Source organism: Beta vulgaris, chromosome 1, assembly GCF_026745355.1.
Source record: "Beta vulgaris subsp. vulgaris cultivar EL10 chromosome 1, EL10.2, whole genome shotgun sequence".
Taxonomy (NCBI): Eukaryota; Viridiplantae; Streptophyta; class Magnoliopsida; order Caryophyllales; family Amaranthaceae; genus Beta; species Beta vulgaris.
In genome coordinates, this window is record NC_079202.1 from 5,062,146 (window position 1) to 5,077,236 (window position 15,091).

At 38.5% G+C, this 15,091-nt stretch overlaps 1 protein-coding gene across 2 annotated transcripts; it reads right to left on the reverse strand.

Annotated features, from left to right (window-relative positions):
- Positions 1-4,180: 4,180 nt before the first annotated feature.
- Positions 4,181-9,899, reverse strand: LOC104905775 (hypothetical protein). 2 transcript variants are annotated; one of them, XM_048647251.2, is made up of 3 exons: positions 9,472-9,899; positions 7,718-7,777; positions 4,181-4,456 (listed from the first exon to the last, which is right to left on the reverse strand). In XM_048647251.2, the coding sequence occupies exons 1-2, from the start codon at positions 9,826-9,828 to the stop codon at positions 7,748-7,750; spliced, it is 387 nt and encodes a 128-aa protein (XP_048503208.1). In that variant the 5' UTR covers positions 9,829-9,899; the 3' UTR covers positions 4,181-4,456; positions 7,718-7,747. The 2 variants fall into 2 exon arrangements, with proteins under 2 accessions (XP_048503208.1, XP_010692709.1); XM_010694407.4 differs by having other exon boundaries at positions 4,181-4,432; positions 9,472-9,898.
- Positions 9,900-15,091: the final 5,192 nt, after the last annotated feature.

Here is a 15,091-nt window from a genome sequence, read left to right on the forward strand (position 1 = left end):
CCTTTGATTTGGTAGGAACTCGCGAGTGAGCCACGAAAAAGTTGGAGAAAAATGAAAGTAATAGAACCAATTTCATATCACCCACTATACAAAGAGTAATTAAGCAAGTCAAAGGTCGGAAATTTGACTTTCTTGCCAGAAATTGTGTTTTTGGTAGCTTTTAACAAAACTTAAATTTAGGTTGATATATCCCACAAAAAAAAAATAGTTTGATATATCCCCACAAAAAAAATTTACTGAGGTACATCCCCACAAAATACTATAATACTCCCTCCGTTTCCTAAAGATCTTCCCTCTTTCCGTCTAAGGGTGTTTCCAAAAGATCTTCCCTCTTTTGCTTTATTCCTTACTTGGCAAAACAAATTTCTCTATTTACCCTCTCATGTCACTATCATATGGTCCACCATTACATTATTAATTTAATTTTACTCCCTTTCTCTCTCCTACTTTAACCCATTTATATTTGTTTATTTATCTTAACCCCTTTCTCTCTCCTACTTTACTCACACCATGCCCCACACAACTTGATTTTCCTTGTATCTGTAGGAACAATAAGTGGAAAAATCTTTAGGAAACGGAGGGAGTACCATGGTATATCCTCGCAAAAAATTCTAACTTTGGCCATAATTTTTGTTAATAGATGTCATTATGTCATATGTTAATTTCAGTGTGAAATTTATGTGAAAATTTCAACTTTTTTAGAATTGTTAATATTTAAATATAGAAAAATTTGTCATAAACAACTTTTAAAATATAAGTTTTTCGGGAAACAACTTTTTAAAAGAAATTTGGCAAAATAAAACCTTAAAAGTTTTTTTTTTTTTTTTGCGATGAACAATCTTAACCTATTTTTGGGCATTGACCAATTATTTTGCAGTTTCGACTCACTAAAATCAAACATGATAAAGTAAGTAACCTACATTTCTTATGTTTCAACTCAATTTTCCTTCATATACTGATGAAGTCAATATCGAAAAATATTTGGTCAATGCCGAAAAATGGAGAAAAAACTTGGTTGAAACATAAGAGATGCAGTTCACGTGCACTTAGACCTCGACACGGGCTCGGCCCGCGGGCTTGGGGAGATGGCGGGCCGGGCCGGGCGTGAGCCCATGAGTGGCGGGTCGTGCCGGGCCGGACTTGAAATTTTCAAATTTTGTCCGCGGGCCCGCAGGCCGGGTTGGTGCCTCCTGCGGGCCTGACCCGTGTTTTATGTTGTTTTTTATATTTTTGTCATTTTTAGGCTAAAAATAAAGAAAAGAAGCGTTCGGCCCAAGGGTCGGCCCACGCGGGCTCGTGCCGGTGCGGGCCTGAAATAAAATTTCTTGACCGCGACAAGCATGTGGCCCACGTAGTGGACAAAGGGTCGGGCCGGGCCTCGAGCGGGGTCGGGCCAGGCCCAAATCGGCCCAGATCGGCCCGCGTGCTGGCCTGACCCATGCCCACCTCTAATTACATACAATCAAGAGCTTAGGATGAGCTTAACGAGTCAACACTGAAAAATGCTTGATCAATGCTGAAAAATGGGTCTATGTTATTCTTCGCAAATATTTTCTTTTAAGGTCTTTTTTCATCAGATTTTTTAAAAAAGTTATTTATAGTAAAAAAATTATATATAACAAGTTGTTTACCGACAATTTTTTGTTAAATATATTAAAGATATCAATAGTCAGGATTGTGTTGACAAAAATAAAAGTCAAAACATGGTCTATAAAACTCAAACATAGTCCAAAAAGATGGGTAAATGAACAAATTAAGAAAATATCATGTTTCTGGAAACTTCTAAGAGATGGCATAATATCGTCAATGATAAGATTAACTTAAATGGACTCAAGAAGATAGGGATGCAAGATGCACTTGCTTCTTATAAAGGCCAAATAGTTCTGGCCCTTCATAATATCTCCACAAAATAAAGAGTTCTTTTGATGATCTTATCTCATAGAATACTTTCTTACAAGGGAACTTGGTGAAAAAGAAATGGAACTATACACGAGACAATCTTGAGAGGTTGACGTTGGTGTTATTATTTTTTTTTGGCAACTATTGATGTTCTTACTTGTAGCATCAAATTTTAACTTGCCTATTTTCTGGGAAGATGTGGTTTGGAGGAGCTTATAAGTAGAACTGTAGAAGTACCGACTATGTATGAATATACTTTCTTTATCTTTGAATTGAAACAATTTGACGTTAGTTTGTATCTAGTAAGATTTGACCTAGTGATAATGATTTGATCTCATGATTTTAAGGTTATAGGATCAAACTTTACTAGGGGCTCTTTAGGAATGAGGTTTCCCTTACCATCCCCTCCTCATTCAAAAAAGTTTGACTTGCAAATCTGACAGTCGAAACCTAAGCGATCTGTCAGTTCAGCAAGTCACTTCATCTTACTTATGTAAAGGAACATTTGACATTCACTATTTCAAATGCATAATGTTAACCGTTGATATATATAATAAATTAGGAAAATTTGTTAGAAACCACCTTTTATAACCACTTTTTTTTTTTTGAGAAACCACCTTTCAAAAAAAAAAAAACTGGACATGCAGCCACCTTTTTTATTTGACTTTTTGTGGGAAGCCGCCACTTGCCAAAATCCGGTCGTTGACCCAACTTTTCCGGCATTAGCCATCATAGAAACCTTTTTTTTTTTCAGATTTTGATCATTCTTCCTCTTTTATCCTTCTTTTGCGAAAATCACCACCACCAAGCCACCATTGTCGCCACCGCCGCCACCATATAGTCTTCTCCCCCGCTGCCACCACCCCCAACCCCAGGCCTCCCCAGCCTTCGCCGCCCAACCCACCCTCCAAACTCTATCCCACGCGCATCCCCACCCCCCACCCCCCCGCGACCCCCCACAACCATCCCCATCCTCGCAACCCCAAGTCCCTCTCCCCCCTCGCATCCCCCGACAACTCCCCCTACCCGGCCCCTCGCATCCCCAGCAACCCCCTCCCCCTTGCATCCCCCGACAACCCCCCTCCCCCCTCACATCCCCCGGCAAACCCTCCCGCGCAGCCTTCCAACTCCTTCCTCTCCCTTCCTCCTCCCTTGCTCTGAAATTGCAAAAAACAATAATTTATTGGTAAAATTTATAGAAGATTCATATGTAAATAATCATTGAGACAATTCTAATAACATCTTATAGGATAACTTTTGTTATCATATATTACTAGAAAAATTCGATCAAAGTAAGATATGTGAATGGTACAGAAATCAAATTTTTGCACTTAAAAAACAATTTCATTTCAATTTAGGGGACAACAGACAACTACTTCCATCTAGTAGTGCTTTTCGGATAGCAACAAGATGAGGTATATACTCTTAAAAGCTTTTTAAGATTGCAACATGATCGTTGAATGGTTCATAGATAGTGAATCCATATTTTTGGAGGTATTGTTTCGAGGTTTTTCCAACAGCTAGTGTCATGAAAGTAGAAAAATACATATTTGGAAAGACGGGTGTTTCTTGAATGTAACATGTTACGCCTTAATTTATTGTGTAAGAAACCACATACATACATAATGAACCATAATAACATAGACTCTAACAAATAATGACATGAATTTGATGTCATTTTGTCGTTTATTTCATGTTATTAAAAAAAATTACGAAAAACAAAATAATTTGTGGATTATTACACTATAAGTCGTGGTGTAACCATTACACCTAAGAATTTCGGTTGAAAAGATAGTTTTTAGTTTTTCTAGTTGTTAATTCAAAATAAACATTGATGTAAGTTTGATAGATTTAAAGCTCATTATGACTTCCAAAATCTTAAGATTTATAATTTTAAACTAACATTGATATTGTACAGACCTTTGACTAATTTTTTAACCAAGTTGTAATCCTACATTTACCAATCAATCTGTCTAGAGAGGAATGCCTTACTATTAATGACATAAGATTAAATCTCGTCTACATCACTAACTTATGGCTCCCTATCCAGCTTTGAAAACATGTAGCCATTGGAGGAAGGTAACAAACCAACCTATAATTGCGTTTTTCTATGACATACAAAGTACTTTGAAAATAATGCTGATTTATCTTGCATCAACATCTCAAGCAAAAGATGTTATCCTTTTCTTTTGAAAGGAGTGTCTTCACTATCAAAATGTCTGGACTGGGGAGAAAAAGAGAACTAGTATTTCTCAACAACAATACTCCATAACCGGCAAAATAGGAAAAGATTAACAGGCGAAAATGCATATATCGGCAAGTTTATATAGGAATCGACATAGAAGTACAGAGGACAAGTGAATGTCGTTAATTATTGTACCAAAACAAATTATCACAGTTATCATATGAAGAAATTTTCCAATTGTGGAGGTTCTTTGAAGAAGTTAACCATCTCGAGAAGCTCTTATGTTCAAGGAAATTTTCTCAATGCTACGCCGAATTGTGATTGCTCGCTCTGCTCAGTAATCCTCGGCTGAAAAACGAACACAGCATTACCCTTCAAAAAAAAATTAAGGAGGCAGCAAACTGTAGAGATAGAAAGACAGCAAACAAAAAAGCTTGCTGCTCCAATAACCTATTGATCCATACTGATCCTATATTTGACAAATTAAACTTATTTAAAAACCAATAATCATATAAAAAGTAACAGATGTAATTGAAATTTCCAAGGATGCCACTGAACCCAAGCAGGCAAGCACAGGAACACTTACATCATCAAGTTAGCAAGAAAAATCTAGAGCAAAAACAACTGGAAGACTATCTTGATTGATAAACCTCTGTCAGTCAAATAGATTGACATGTACGGAACTTTAAGAGGGAGGGGGTGGGGAAGGGGTTCGTCAATCTTGATTTGGGAAGCGGTTCATTAATCTTGATTGACAAGGTGGCTACTACAAAGACGAAGCCCCTTCGAGACACAATAATATAAGAGAATATATAGCACTTACGAAGAGAATTGCATAACAAAGAATTCCGTAGAAGCTAAAATGGAGAAAGAGCAAAGAGATATATATCATCTTTTGAATGAATTTCAAAAGTGAAGGCATGGAAATAAATAGATAAGCATAATAATATCATGAAATGCCACAAATTTGTACATGATACAGCGGCTATTGAGAAGCACCAGTGAAGATCCTTTCATAATCACAGACTCGGAGTCGAGCAGGCTTAAATTGACTTGAAAGCATTGCAAACAGCACCACAGAGATCATCAACTTTCCATTTACCAAGTACGCGATCTTCACTGGGCTATCTTCAGATAAGGAAAGAGCCTAAAATATTGGAGGAGGAAGGCCAAAAAGGAGTTTACAACCATTAAACTTGAGCAAACAAACTGAAGCCTTAAGCACTATGTTAAGATACATGCATCACTTATTCTGGCCTACTGGCATATCCTCCATAAGATCAAAGTAATGAAAGCATTTCTTAAAGTTTCACCTCCAATGCCCCCTGGAGTCTTTGATCTCCTATCAGTGACTGCTGCTCATGCCAAACCTATCCCTTTCTCCTTGTTCCATGCCTAAGCTTTTGTCTTAAAAAGATACCTCTCCTAGTTTCATCCCGATAATCTCATCTTCCCGATTTATTACCATGATTTGAAAGGTGCCACCTTCATTTCTAGCATCTCTCTTCAATGATACATACTCCCTCTGTCCTAAATAGACCTCCCATCTCTAATTTTGGCACTATTCACAAGGAAAATCCTCCAATTCTTTTTCCAATATACAAGAAAAAACATAGTCATATGAGGTCTTGTTTGATTCGTCTCATTATATACATTACAAAAATCAAACTTCTATAATTCTTACTATAATGTAATGAAAGATATTAATGATGCAAAATATGCGTTGGCAAACATGAAAAGGAGAAATGGGAATTTTATTTAGGGATGGAGGGAGTATCTTTTTCTTCTCATTATGGTTGCTCCTAGATCAGTCTTATGAGGTACAGAGCTCAAGAGCAAGTTACAGAGCTTGAGAGCAATTCATAAGCAACCCATTCCATTTCCCCTTAGAAGTTATGTCTATACATACTTCTAGCTTCCCATTCCAATGTGTTCACACAACTTCAATTAAACTTCCAAACAAATAGGTTGGACATGAGACAAGAAATAAGATCCTTGAAAGCTAGTCCTATCATGGTTCATCATATAAATGGGACAAACACAAAATTGAAATCTAAATACTTAAATTAACAATGTTTGGCTTGTTTAAAATTCAAAGGCAAGAAATAATCATTGAAGAATAATTATGTACCAGTTTTCTTGAGGGTTATAGCTATGTATCATAAATTATGAAAAAACCCATCATGAGTAAAATTATACACATATAGAGTTATGAACACACACATACTACCAAGCCTAAGCTTCCTAAATCCTAATACATAATTGACTTACGATGAAGTTTGACTTTAAATAGCACTTAAATAGCAAGTTCATGGATGAGTTCTCTCTTTTCTTCCCTTCGTTATGCAATAATCCTCTGTTCCCCTACCCATCTTTACTCTCCGTTCTTTAAACGACCTACCACTCAATCTCCTCAATGCAGGACAATGTAATGGCCGGGGTGGGGGGGGGGGGGGGACAAGCATAACTTCAATTATGTCCAGGTTTGAACTTTGAAGAGTTGCAAATGGGACAAATTTCACATGGAGTTTCATAGGCTCAATGATATAATTGGTTTAGTCCTTATATGTTGAAAGAATATTTATTCAACTACAAAAATGCATATTTAGAATTAAAATCATAGTTTTGAATTTTTCTAATAAAAAGATTCACGTCGTGTTAGCCGGCAGCCGTGTTCTGTTCTACTCACCCATTACATACAAAGCTTTTACACATACATGATTGAAAATTGGATAGAAGATCATATACTCAATCCTCTTGAAGCGACTAAATTGCCCCTGAATAAGGACCAACAGAAAAAGAAACAAGTGAATGTACGACGATCATAGATCCATTGCCGCCAAAATTCTGCAAAGTGGAAAGCAGAGGAGCAGATTCTAAGTAAGCCTTTTCTAGATCCCCCTTAACACAAAAGTACAAAACCCTCCTCACTCACAGGCATCATATACCATTTACCACCTAATGTCCACTACGTTGCATCCAGAATGAGCTTAACTATTTTAAAAGAATTATGTGGCATAAATTAGTCCCAGAAAGTACACCACTTCACTCACTCAAACAATGAGCCACAGGCCTCAAGTAAATATCCCTAATCTGAAGCAGTGGCTTTCTTTCTCAAATAAGAGTACAGAAACTGAAATTCATCCTCCTGCGACAAGCCCGTTCTAGCTATTTGTTGCCAAATTCAACAAATCACTAATTATAAACAAAACGGAAGAAAAAGAAGACATAATGAAAAGAAATTGAACAGAAACGAAAAGAGAAACAAAGCTTTTAACTATAATGCATCTCTACACGATTAGGATTTGAGGAGAACAGCTTCACATAAGATTAAATATACTCCCTCCGTCCCTTAATAGAGTGCCCATTTCTTTTTTGGACACTATTCAAAGGTAAAGAAAGCCCTCAAAAAATATTTCTAATATATAAGAAAAAAAAATAGTCATCTGGGGTCTTGTTTGATTCGTCTCATTACGTACATTAAGAAAATCAAACTTTTATAATTTTTACTAATATGAAATTAAAGATATTAACGATACAAAACGTGCATTGGCAAACGTGCATTGGAGAAATGGGCACTCTATTAAGGGACGGAGGGAGTATATTACAAGAGAATACAGATTATAGACATACTGCTTTGGTTAAATTTGCAGAAAGCGACAATTATTGCTTCTTGTCCTCTGCTTTTCTAGGCTGCAAGAACAAAATTGAAAAGTAAGCATTAGATCCTACATGACTGAGAGAAAAAAGATGAAGTGAGGAAAAGAGAGGGAAAGGAAGGGCACAATAAAACAAAAACAATAACAACTGAAATAACATCAAAAGGTTACTTTTTGGAACTAGATTATCATCTTTTGCTAACATTTGCAATATTATGCTTTTCAACTCTCTAGTGATGCAATAAAGAAACATGGCATCTTTATTTAATCTTCAATGATGCTCTGAACTAATAATTTTCCTGTAATCCTCAAAAATTAAATTGCTTTCATACATTAAAAGAACATAAGGCAGAATGGACTGGTACTATGATTCAACTTAAACAAAATGAAGTAGCGCAAAGGCCAACTATGCTAAGTTTAAAACAAAAAAGAAAGCCAGCCATGAACTTGACAGGAAAACTGATCCAATTTCCACTGCATGCCAACAATAACTGCTCAAGCAGGTACATACGAGCACCAAGCCACCAACAGTTTACTGACTCATAGGTAGCGCACCAAGCCCAAGTTGAATTGCTAGCCATACCTGTTCTTTCACTCTTTTTTACTTCTGATGTTCTTATTTACTTGCAACACTTATCACTTTGGGTTGTTTCAATTTACTTGCAACACTACCTTTTTTTGGATATTCTCTTGCTCTATCTCTCGCCTCATCACATAGGTCACCTTCTCTCTCTCTCTCCTCACCTAAATTATTGTCCCCTTCCCCCCCCCCCTCCCCCTTGTTGGAAGAATGGAGGAAGTATTTCAGAAAAAAATTGGGGTCAAGAGCAGTCTACCAATGACTAGACAAGGAGGGGGAAATGAAAAGAAAAGAATGTAATGGCCGACTTAATGAACTCTTTAAATATCCCAGGTAGGCTAAAGATCTATGTCATACTTCAGTAACTAATAAGTAGATAAAAAGGTAATACATGAAATTAGTAGCTTTTAGGTGGCTAGCCAATTTTCCATTCTATAATCTTGATATGAAAAAGACAAACTACTATTCTACTCTAGTCTCCCCCTTACGTTTGATCCTTTTTCGTGTTTTCGAAGACAAAAGTTTTTGCCACCATACAAAAACTTCAGTATCAGGCTGTATAAGAAAAGAAGTTTTCACTTCAATTGCTCTTGCATTAATCATAATATCCTACGCAGAATGAGATTGATAATAGAGTCTAATTCAAAATTAAACTACAAGCAATGCATAAAGATGGAAAACTACAAGAGTAACACCAATGACATAAAACTTGAAATACTAGCCCATACTACTTCAATTTATCAATTGATTTCAGCAAACAATAATCCCACTCAAATCCTTATTTTCCTCAATACTTGCAAATACCAAATGATCAACCACAAATATTACCTACATGAAGCAAAATGTAAACCCGAATGAAGCCAAGAACACAAAGATTTAAGCCAAAGTAAACCCAGTTCAGACTAGTTCATACATCAATGTAGCCAAATAACAATATAAGGCTTTCTTTCTGTCTGTCTCTCTCTATGTATATATATATATATACCAATAACAGAAATGTTGTGCGTCTTGTGAAACATCCAAAAAAAACAAATAAGTCGCAAAGTATTAAAAAACGGAGTAAGTAAAGAACACCCATCAAATGTTCGACGAAATGCCCCAGAGAAAAATCACAAAAAACAAGAACACAGTACATAGATTATATATACCTTAATACTAGGAGTAGGTTCACGAAGCTCTTCCTCAGGAATAATGACAGGCCAAGCTTGACCACCATCGCGAAACATCTGCTCAGTTTCAAGGTACTGACCTTTATCGAGAATAAGGGTACGAATGGTTTGTGCAGAGGTTTTAGACGCATCAAATACTTCTTCGACGCCATTAACAAATGTGACCTTGATTTGAGGAGGATGATCATCGGTGCGGCGCTTCACTTCGACTTGACAACTCGGGTTGGAATCTCGCGCTTTGCCGGCACTGCACTGGGCTAAGAACTCCATGCACGCACCTGCGCGAGAGTCCAGTGCATTGAACTCTAGCTTCACCTTTGACAGGAACTTCAACATATTCTTGATTTGGGCAAAACTTTTTCTCTCTCCTAATCGAAGTATATGTTGATGAACTAAACTGGCGACAATGGCACCTGGAAGTTATATTATTATTATTCCGTAAGGTACTGTTTGGAAACTTGTATTTCATTTCAAATAATGGAATTGAAATCTTGAATTTAAAGTTTGTATTTCAATTCCTAATCATTGTTTTGTAAAGGGGGTTTGATAGAGGAGAGAGAAATAGATGTTTAATGGAGGAGAGAGAAAAAGTGTGGGTTTATTAAAGGAGAGAGAAATAAATATTAGAAAGAAAATGAGTGAAGTTGATATATAGATACTCGTGAAGTTGGGATATGTATGGGGAGAGAATTTCAAATGACAAGGTAATAGCTTGAATTTCAAATTCCACTAATATAAGCTTTTGATAAGAATTTGAACAAATTCCATGATTTCAAATTCCATGCCATCCAAACACTATATTTCATCCAAATCCAGGATTTGAAATGAAATCTTGCCATCCAAACATAGCATAAGCCTCTTTCAAATCTCTAAACCTCGCCAACAATATGAGGGAAAAAAAAAACAAAATAGAGGGGTTTAGGATGCGTTTTCTTTATCTCAAAAATTTGAAGTGAACTTATTAAATTTGATTGATTTGTATTAGAGCTTATTTTTTAGTATTGTTTTGTACGCGATTAAATCTAATTTGAACTTGTTGAATCTGAAACTTTTTTAAAGGTGAAGAGAACACATCTTTCGTCTGTGTCAACTGTCAACCCTTTTGTAAAAATATGCCTTGAATCATTGTGCATCGAAGGTGTTCGACGAAATACGTCAAAAGGGAGTTTCGGGGTACCGCCCAATCGGGCCCGCAACGAGAGGAAGCTGGAAGTGAAAAGGAGACTCGTCCGATGGCTTTGGGCGTGTTCGCCCGATCGGGCAAAGTACCGTAACTACGACTGGGCGACTTCGCCCGACCGGGCGCGCAACGAAGCTGGGGAAGGAAATAATTACCGCCCGATCGGGCGGGTTCGCCCGACCCGATCGGGCGGCTGCCCGGTAAACGCGGAAGGAAACGCGTTTTCTGACGGGATATAAATACATTATTTATATCTTGGGGTTTTAGGCTACGAAAAACACTATATTCTCTCTGCAATCTGTTCTTCTCACATAATAAAATATTCTCCCTCTCTCTGCCGTGGATGTAGCCAGATTGGTGAACCACGTAAATCTGTTGTCTGTTTTTATTGTTTTTGAATTCATAATTTGTTTCTCTCTCACGTCCCTTATAACAAATTGGTATCAAGAGTTGTGGTGATCGATCTGTGTGAGAAAGATGTCTGGGATGAATGTCAAAATTGATAAATTTACTGGGAGGAATAGTTTTAGTCTGTGGCAAATCAAGATGCGGGCTTTACTAAGCAACAGGGTTGTGGGCACCGTTGGCTAAGAAGGCAACGGATTCAGTTACCGCTGAGATGGAAATTCTGGAGGAAAAGGCGCATTCAACAATTATGTTGTGTCTGTCTGACGACATAATTACTGAAGTTGCGGAGCAGGACACGCTGCTGGTCTGTGGTTGCATTAGAGAGCTTGTACATGACGAAATCTCTAACCAACAAATTGCTTTTGAAGCAACGTCTGTTCAGCCTGCGTATGCGGGAAGATAAGTCTCTAAGAGATCACTTAGATAAATTAAATACTATCTTGCTAGATCTGCGAAATATTGATGTTAAAGTAGATGATGAGGATGCTGCTTTAATATTGTTGGTATCTTTGCCTATGTCATATGAGAATTTTGTGGATTCCTTTATTGTTGGTAAAGATAGTCTGTCGTTAGAAGAAGTAAGATATGCTCTGCATACTAGAGAAGTCCGTCACCAGGCTTCTGGGTCTAGTACAGAAAATCAGACATCTGGATTAGTAGTTACTGGAGGGAAAGGACAAAAGAAATCTGGTAAAAAGAAAACGAACTTTAAAAATTCGAATTCTAAGGGTCCTAAAACTACTGATATCTGTAATTACTGTAAGGAGAAGGGGCACTGGAAGAATGAATGTCCTAAGAAAAAGAAACAGCAGGATAAGAATGAAGGTTCTGCTGCTTTGACAGAAACTGGAGGTGATTCTGAAGAAGATCTGGCCCTAGTAGTTAATAGCCAGTCACATTGTAGGGATGTGTGGGTTCTTGATTCTAGGGCATCGTATCATATCAGTCCATGCAGGGAGTGGTTCTCAACTTACAAGCAGATAGATGGGGGCAATGTTTCTATGGCCAACAGTGCTGCCTGCAAAGTAGTTGGAATAGGCTCTATAAGGGTGAGGATTCATGATGGTACATTCTGTACCTTGAACGAAGTTAGGCATGTTCCATTAATGACAAAGAATCTGATATCTTGAGTCTACTAGATAGCAAGGGGTTCAGTTTTCAAGGTGAAGGTGGAGCTATGAGTATCTACAAGGGTTCAAAGGTGGTTCTGAAAGGTATTTAAGTTGGTACATTATATATTCTTCAGGGGTCTACTGTGACAGGTTCTGCTGCTGTTGCATCATCTGAGATTCACAAGGAGGAGTTGACCAAGTTGTGGCATATGAGACTTGGGCACATGGGTGAAAGAGGGATGCAAATTCTGTCAAAAAGGGATCTTCTATGTGGGCACAAGGTGCAGAACCTAGAGTTTTGTGAACACTGTGTGTTTGGAAAGCTTCATCGCAGCAAATTTCCAAAGGCGGTTCATACAACTAAAGGTACTCTTGATTATATTCACTCTGATTGTTGGGGACCTTCCCGAGTTGCATCCATTGGAGGTCACAGGTATTTTGTGTCGATGATTGATGATTATTCAAGAATGACTTGGGTGATTATGCTGAAGCACAAAAGTAATGCCTTCAATAATTTCAAACAGTGGAAGGCTTTAGTGGAAAATCAAGTTGAAAGGAAGGTCAAAAGGCTGCGAACTGATAATGGTCTGGAGTTCTGTTGGTCTAAGTTCAATGAGTTCTGCAAAAATGAAGGGATTGCTCGCCATCATACTGTTAGAAACACGCCACAACAGAATGGAGTTGCAGAACGCATGAATCATACACTACTGGAGAGAGCAAGGTGCATGCTCTCAAATGCGGGGATGGCTAGGAGGTTTTGGGTAGAAGCTGTAAGTACAGCTTGTTATCTGATCAATCGGGGACCCCATACAGGTATTGACTGCAAGACACCTTATGAGGTGTGGTCTGGTAAGCCTGCAGATTACTCTTGTTGAGAATTTTTGGTTCTACTGTTTATTATCATGTAAATGAGGGAAAACTAGAACCTAGAGCTAAAAAAAGGGTGTATTTGTGGGTTTTGGGAGTGGAGTTAAGGGCTAGAGTATGGTCACCTTCTGAAAATCGTGTCATACTTAGTAGGAATGTAATATTTGATGAAAATTCCATGCTTAACTCTCCTGTGAAGTCTACTGTGGTGTCTGTCAGTGGAGATGTTGATAAACAGGTGGAGCTGCAAGTCACTCAGGCTGAGAGTGAATCACAGCACCAAGGTGGAGAAGATCAACATGAAGAAGAGCCATCTAGCTATCAGCCATCTGAAATTCATCAACCAAGCATAGCACTTGATAGAGCTAGAAGAGTTGGTGTGGGGACTCCAAAAGGTATGGTTTTGAAGATATGGTGGCCTATGCACTTCAGGTTGCTGAGGAGGTGGAGGTTGAAAATCATTTGACAGGTTTGGCGCAAAAAAAGAGGGAGAGAAAGATCTCGTTAGTCCTGGTATGATTGTCGCGGGTTGTCGTCGGCCCGACGGACTTTGGTTTTTTGGGGGGAGGGGTAAAGCTGGCGGGGGCCCCAGTAGAGTAACAGACTGAAAAGGTTTGTGAGGTTCCTGCTAGGGTGACTCTCGCTTTAGTGGGAAGAAGGCAGGTGGGAATGAGCGGAGCGAGAGCAAAGCAAGTTCCAGTGGTGGGCTGTCGGTCCGATCCCATTTTACTCCACCTATAAAGAAGCTGTTTCTGGAAGTGAGTCTACTTTATGGCTTGCTGCAATGGGAGATGAGATGGAGTCTCTAAATAAAAATCAGATTTGGGAGTTAGTCAAACATCCTAAGGAGAGGAAGATTCTGACATGCACATGGGTCTTCAAGAAGACAGAAGGGTCTTCACCTACTGAGGGGGTTAAGTATAAAGCTCGGGTTGTTGCAAGAGGGTTCACACAAAGGGAAGGGGTAGGTTATAATGAGATTTTCTCACCTGTAGTCAGACATACTTCCATCACGGTGCTACTAGCAATGGTTGCACATCAGGATCTTGAACTTGAGCAACTAGATGTGAAAACAGCTTGCCTACATGGGGAGTTGGAAGAAGAGATTTATATGACACAACCAGATGGGTTCCAAGTTCCGGGAAAAGAAGACTATGTTTGCAGGTTGAAGAAGTCCTTATATGGGCTAAAGGAGTCTCCTAGGCAGTGGTATAAGCGGTTTGGCAGCTACATGATTGAGTTGGGCTACAACAGAAGTGAGTATGATTGTTGTGTGTACCATAACAAGCTGGGTGATGGTTCTTTCATATATCTGGTTCTATATGTAGATGATATGCTTATAGCTGCTAAGGCTAAGTATGATATTCAGAGGTTGAAGGGTCTTCTCAGTGCTGAGTTTGAGATGAAAGATTTGGGTGCCGCAAAAAAGATTTTGGGGATGGAGATCTATAGGGAAAGAGATCAGAAGAAACATTTCTTATCACAGAAAGGTTATATTCAGAAGATTCTGACAAGGTTTGGCATGACAACTGCAAAGCCTATAGACACTCCAAGTGCTTCAAATAATCATTTGTCGGTGGCTTTTGCACCCAAAACTGCTAAGGAGAAGGAGTACATGAGTCGGGTTCCTTATGCTAGTGCAGTAGGGAGTTTGATGTACGCTATGGTTTGCACTAGGCCGGATCTTGCACATGCAGTCAGTGATGTTAGTAGGTTCATGGGTGATCCTGGTAAGGAGCATTGGCAGGCAGTCAAGAGGATTTTTCGGTACCTAAGAGGTACTTCTGATGTTGGTCTCATTTATGGGAATGATACCCAGTGTTTAGTCACTGGTTATTCGGATTCTGATTATGCTGGAGATGTTGACAGTAGGAGGTCAATGACTGGTTATGTATTTACTCTTGGTGGTTTTGTCGTTAGTTGGAAGGCAACTTTGCAGGCTACAGTTACTTTGTCTACTACTGAAGCAGAGTACATGGCATTGACAGCAGCTGCTAAAGAGGGAATATGGCTAAAGGGACTAGTTAGTGAT

Excerpts from the sequence above, each read along its gene's own strand:
- LOC104905775 (XM_048647251.2), bottom strand. The coding sequence starts at position 9,828 with ATGTTGAAGTTCCTGTCAAAGGTGAAGCTAGAGTTCAATGCACTGGAC. Across the intron at positions 7,778-9,471 it reads AACCTACTCCTAGTATTAAG|CCTAGAAAAGCAGAGGACAA; the intron begins GTATATATAATC and ends TTGTTCTTGCAG.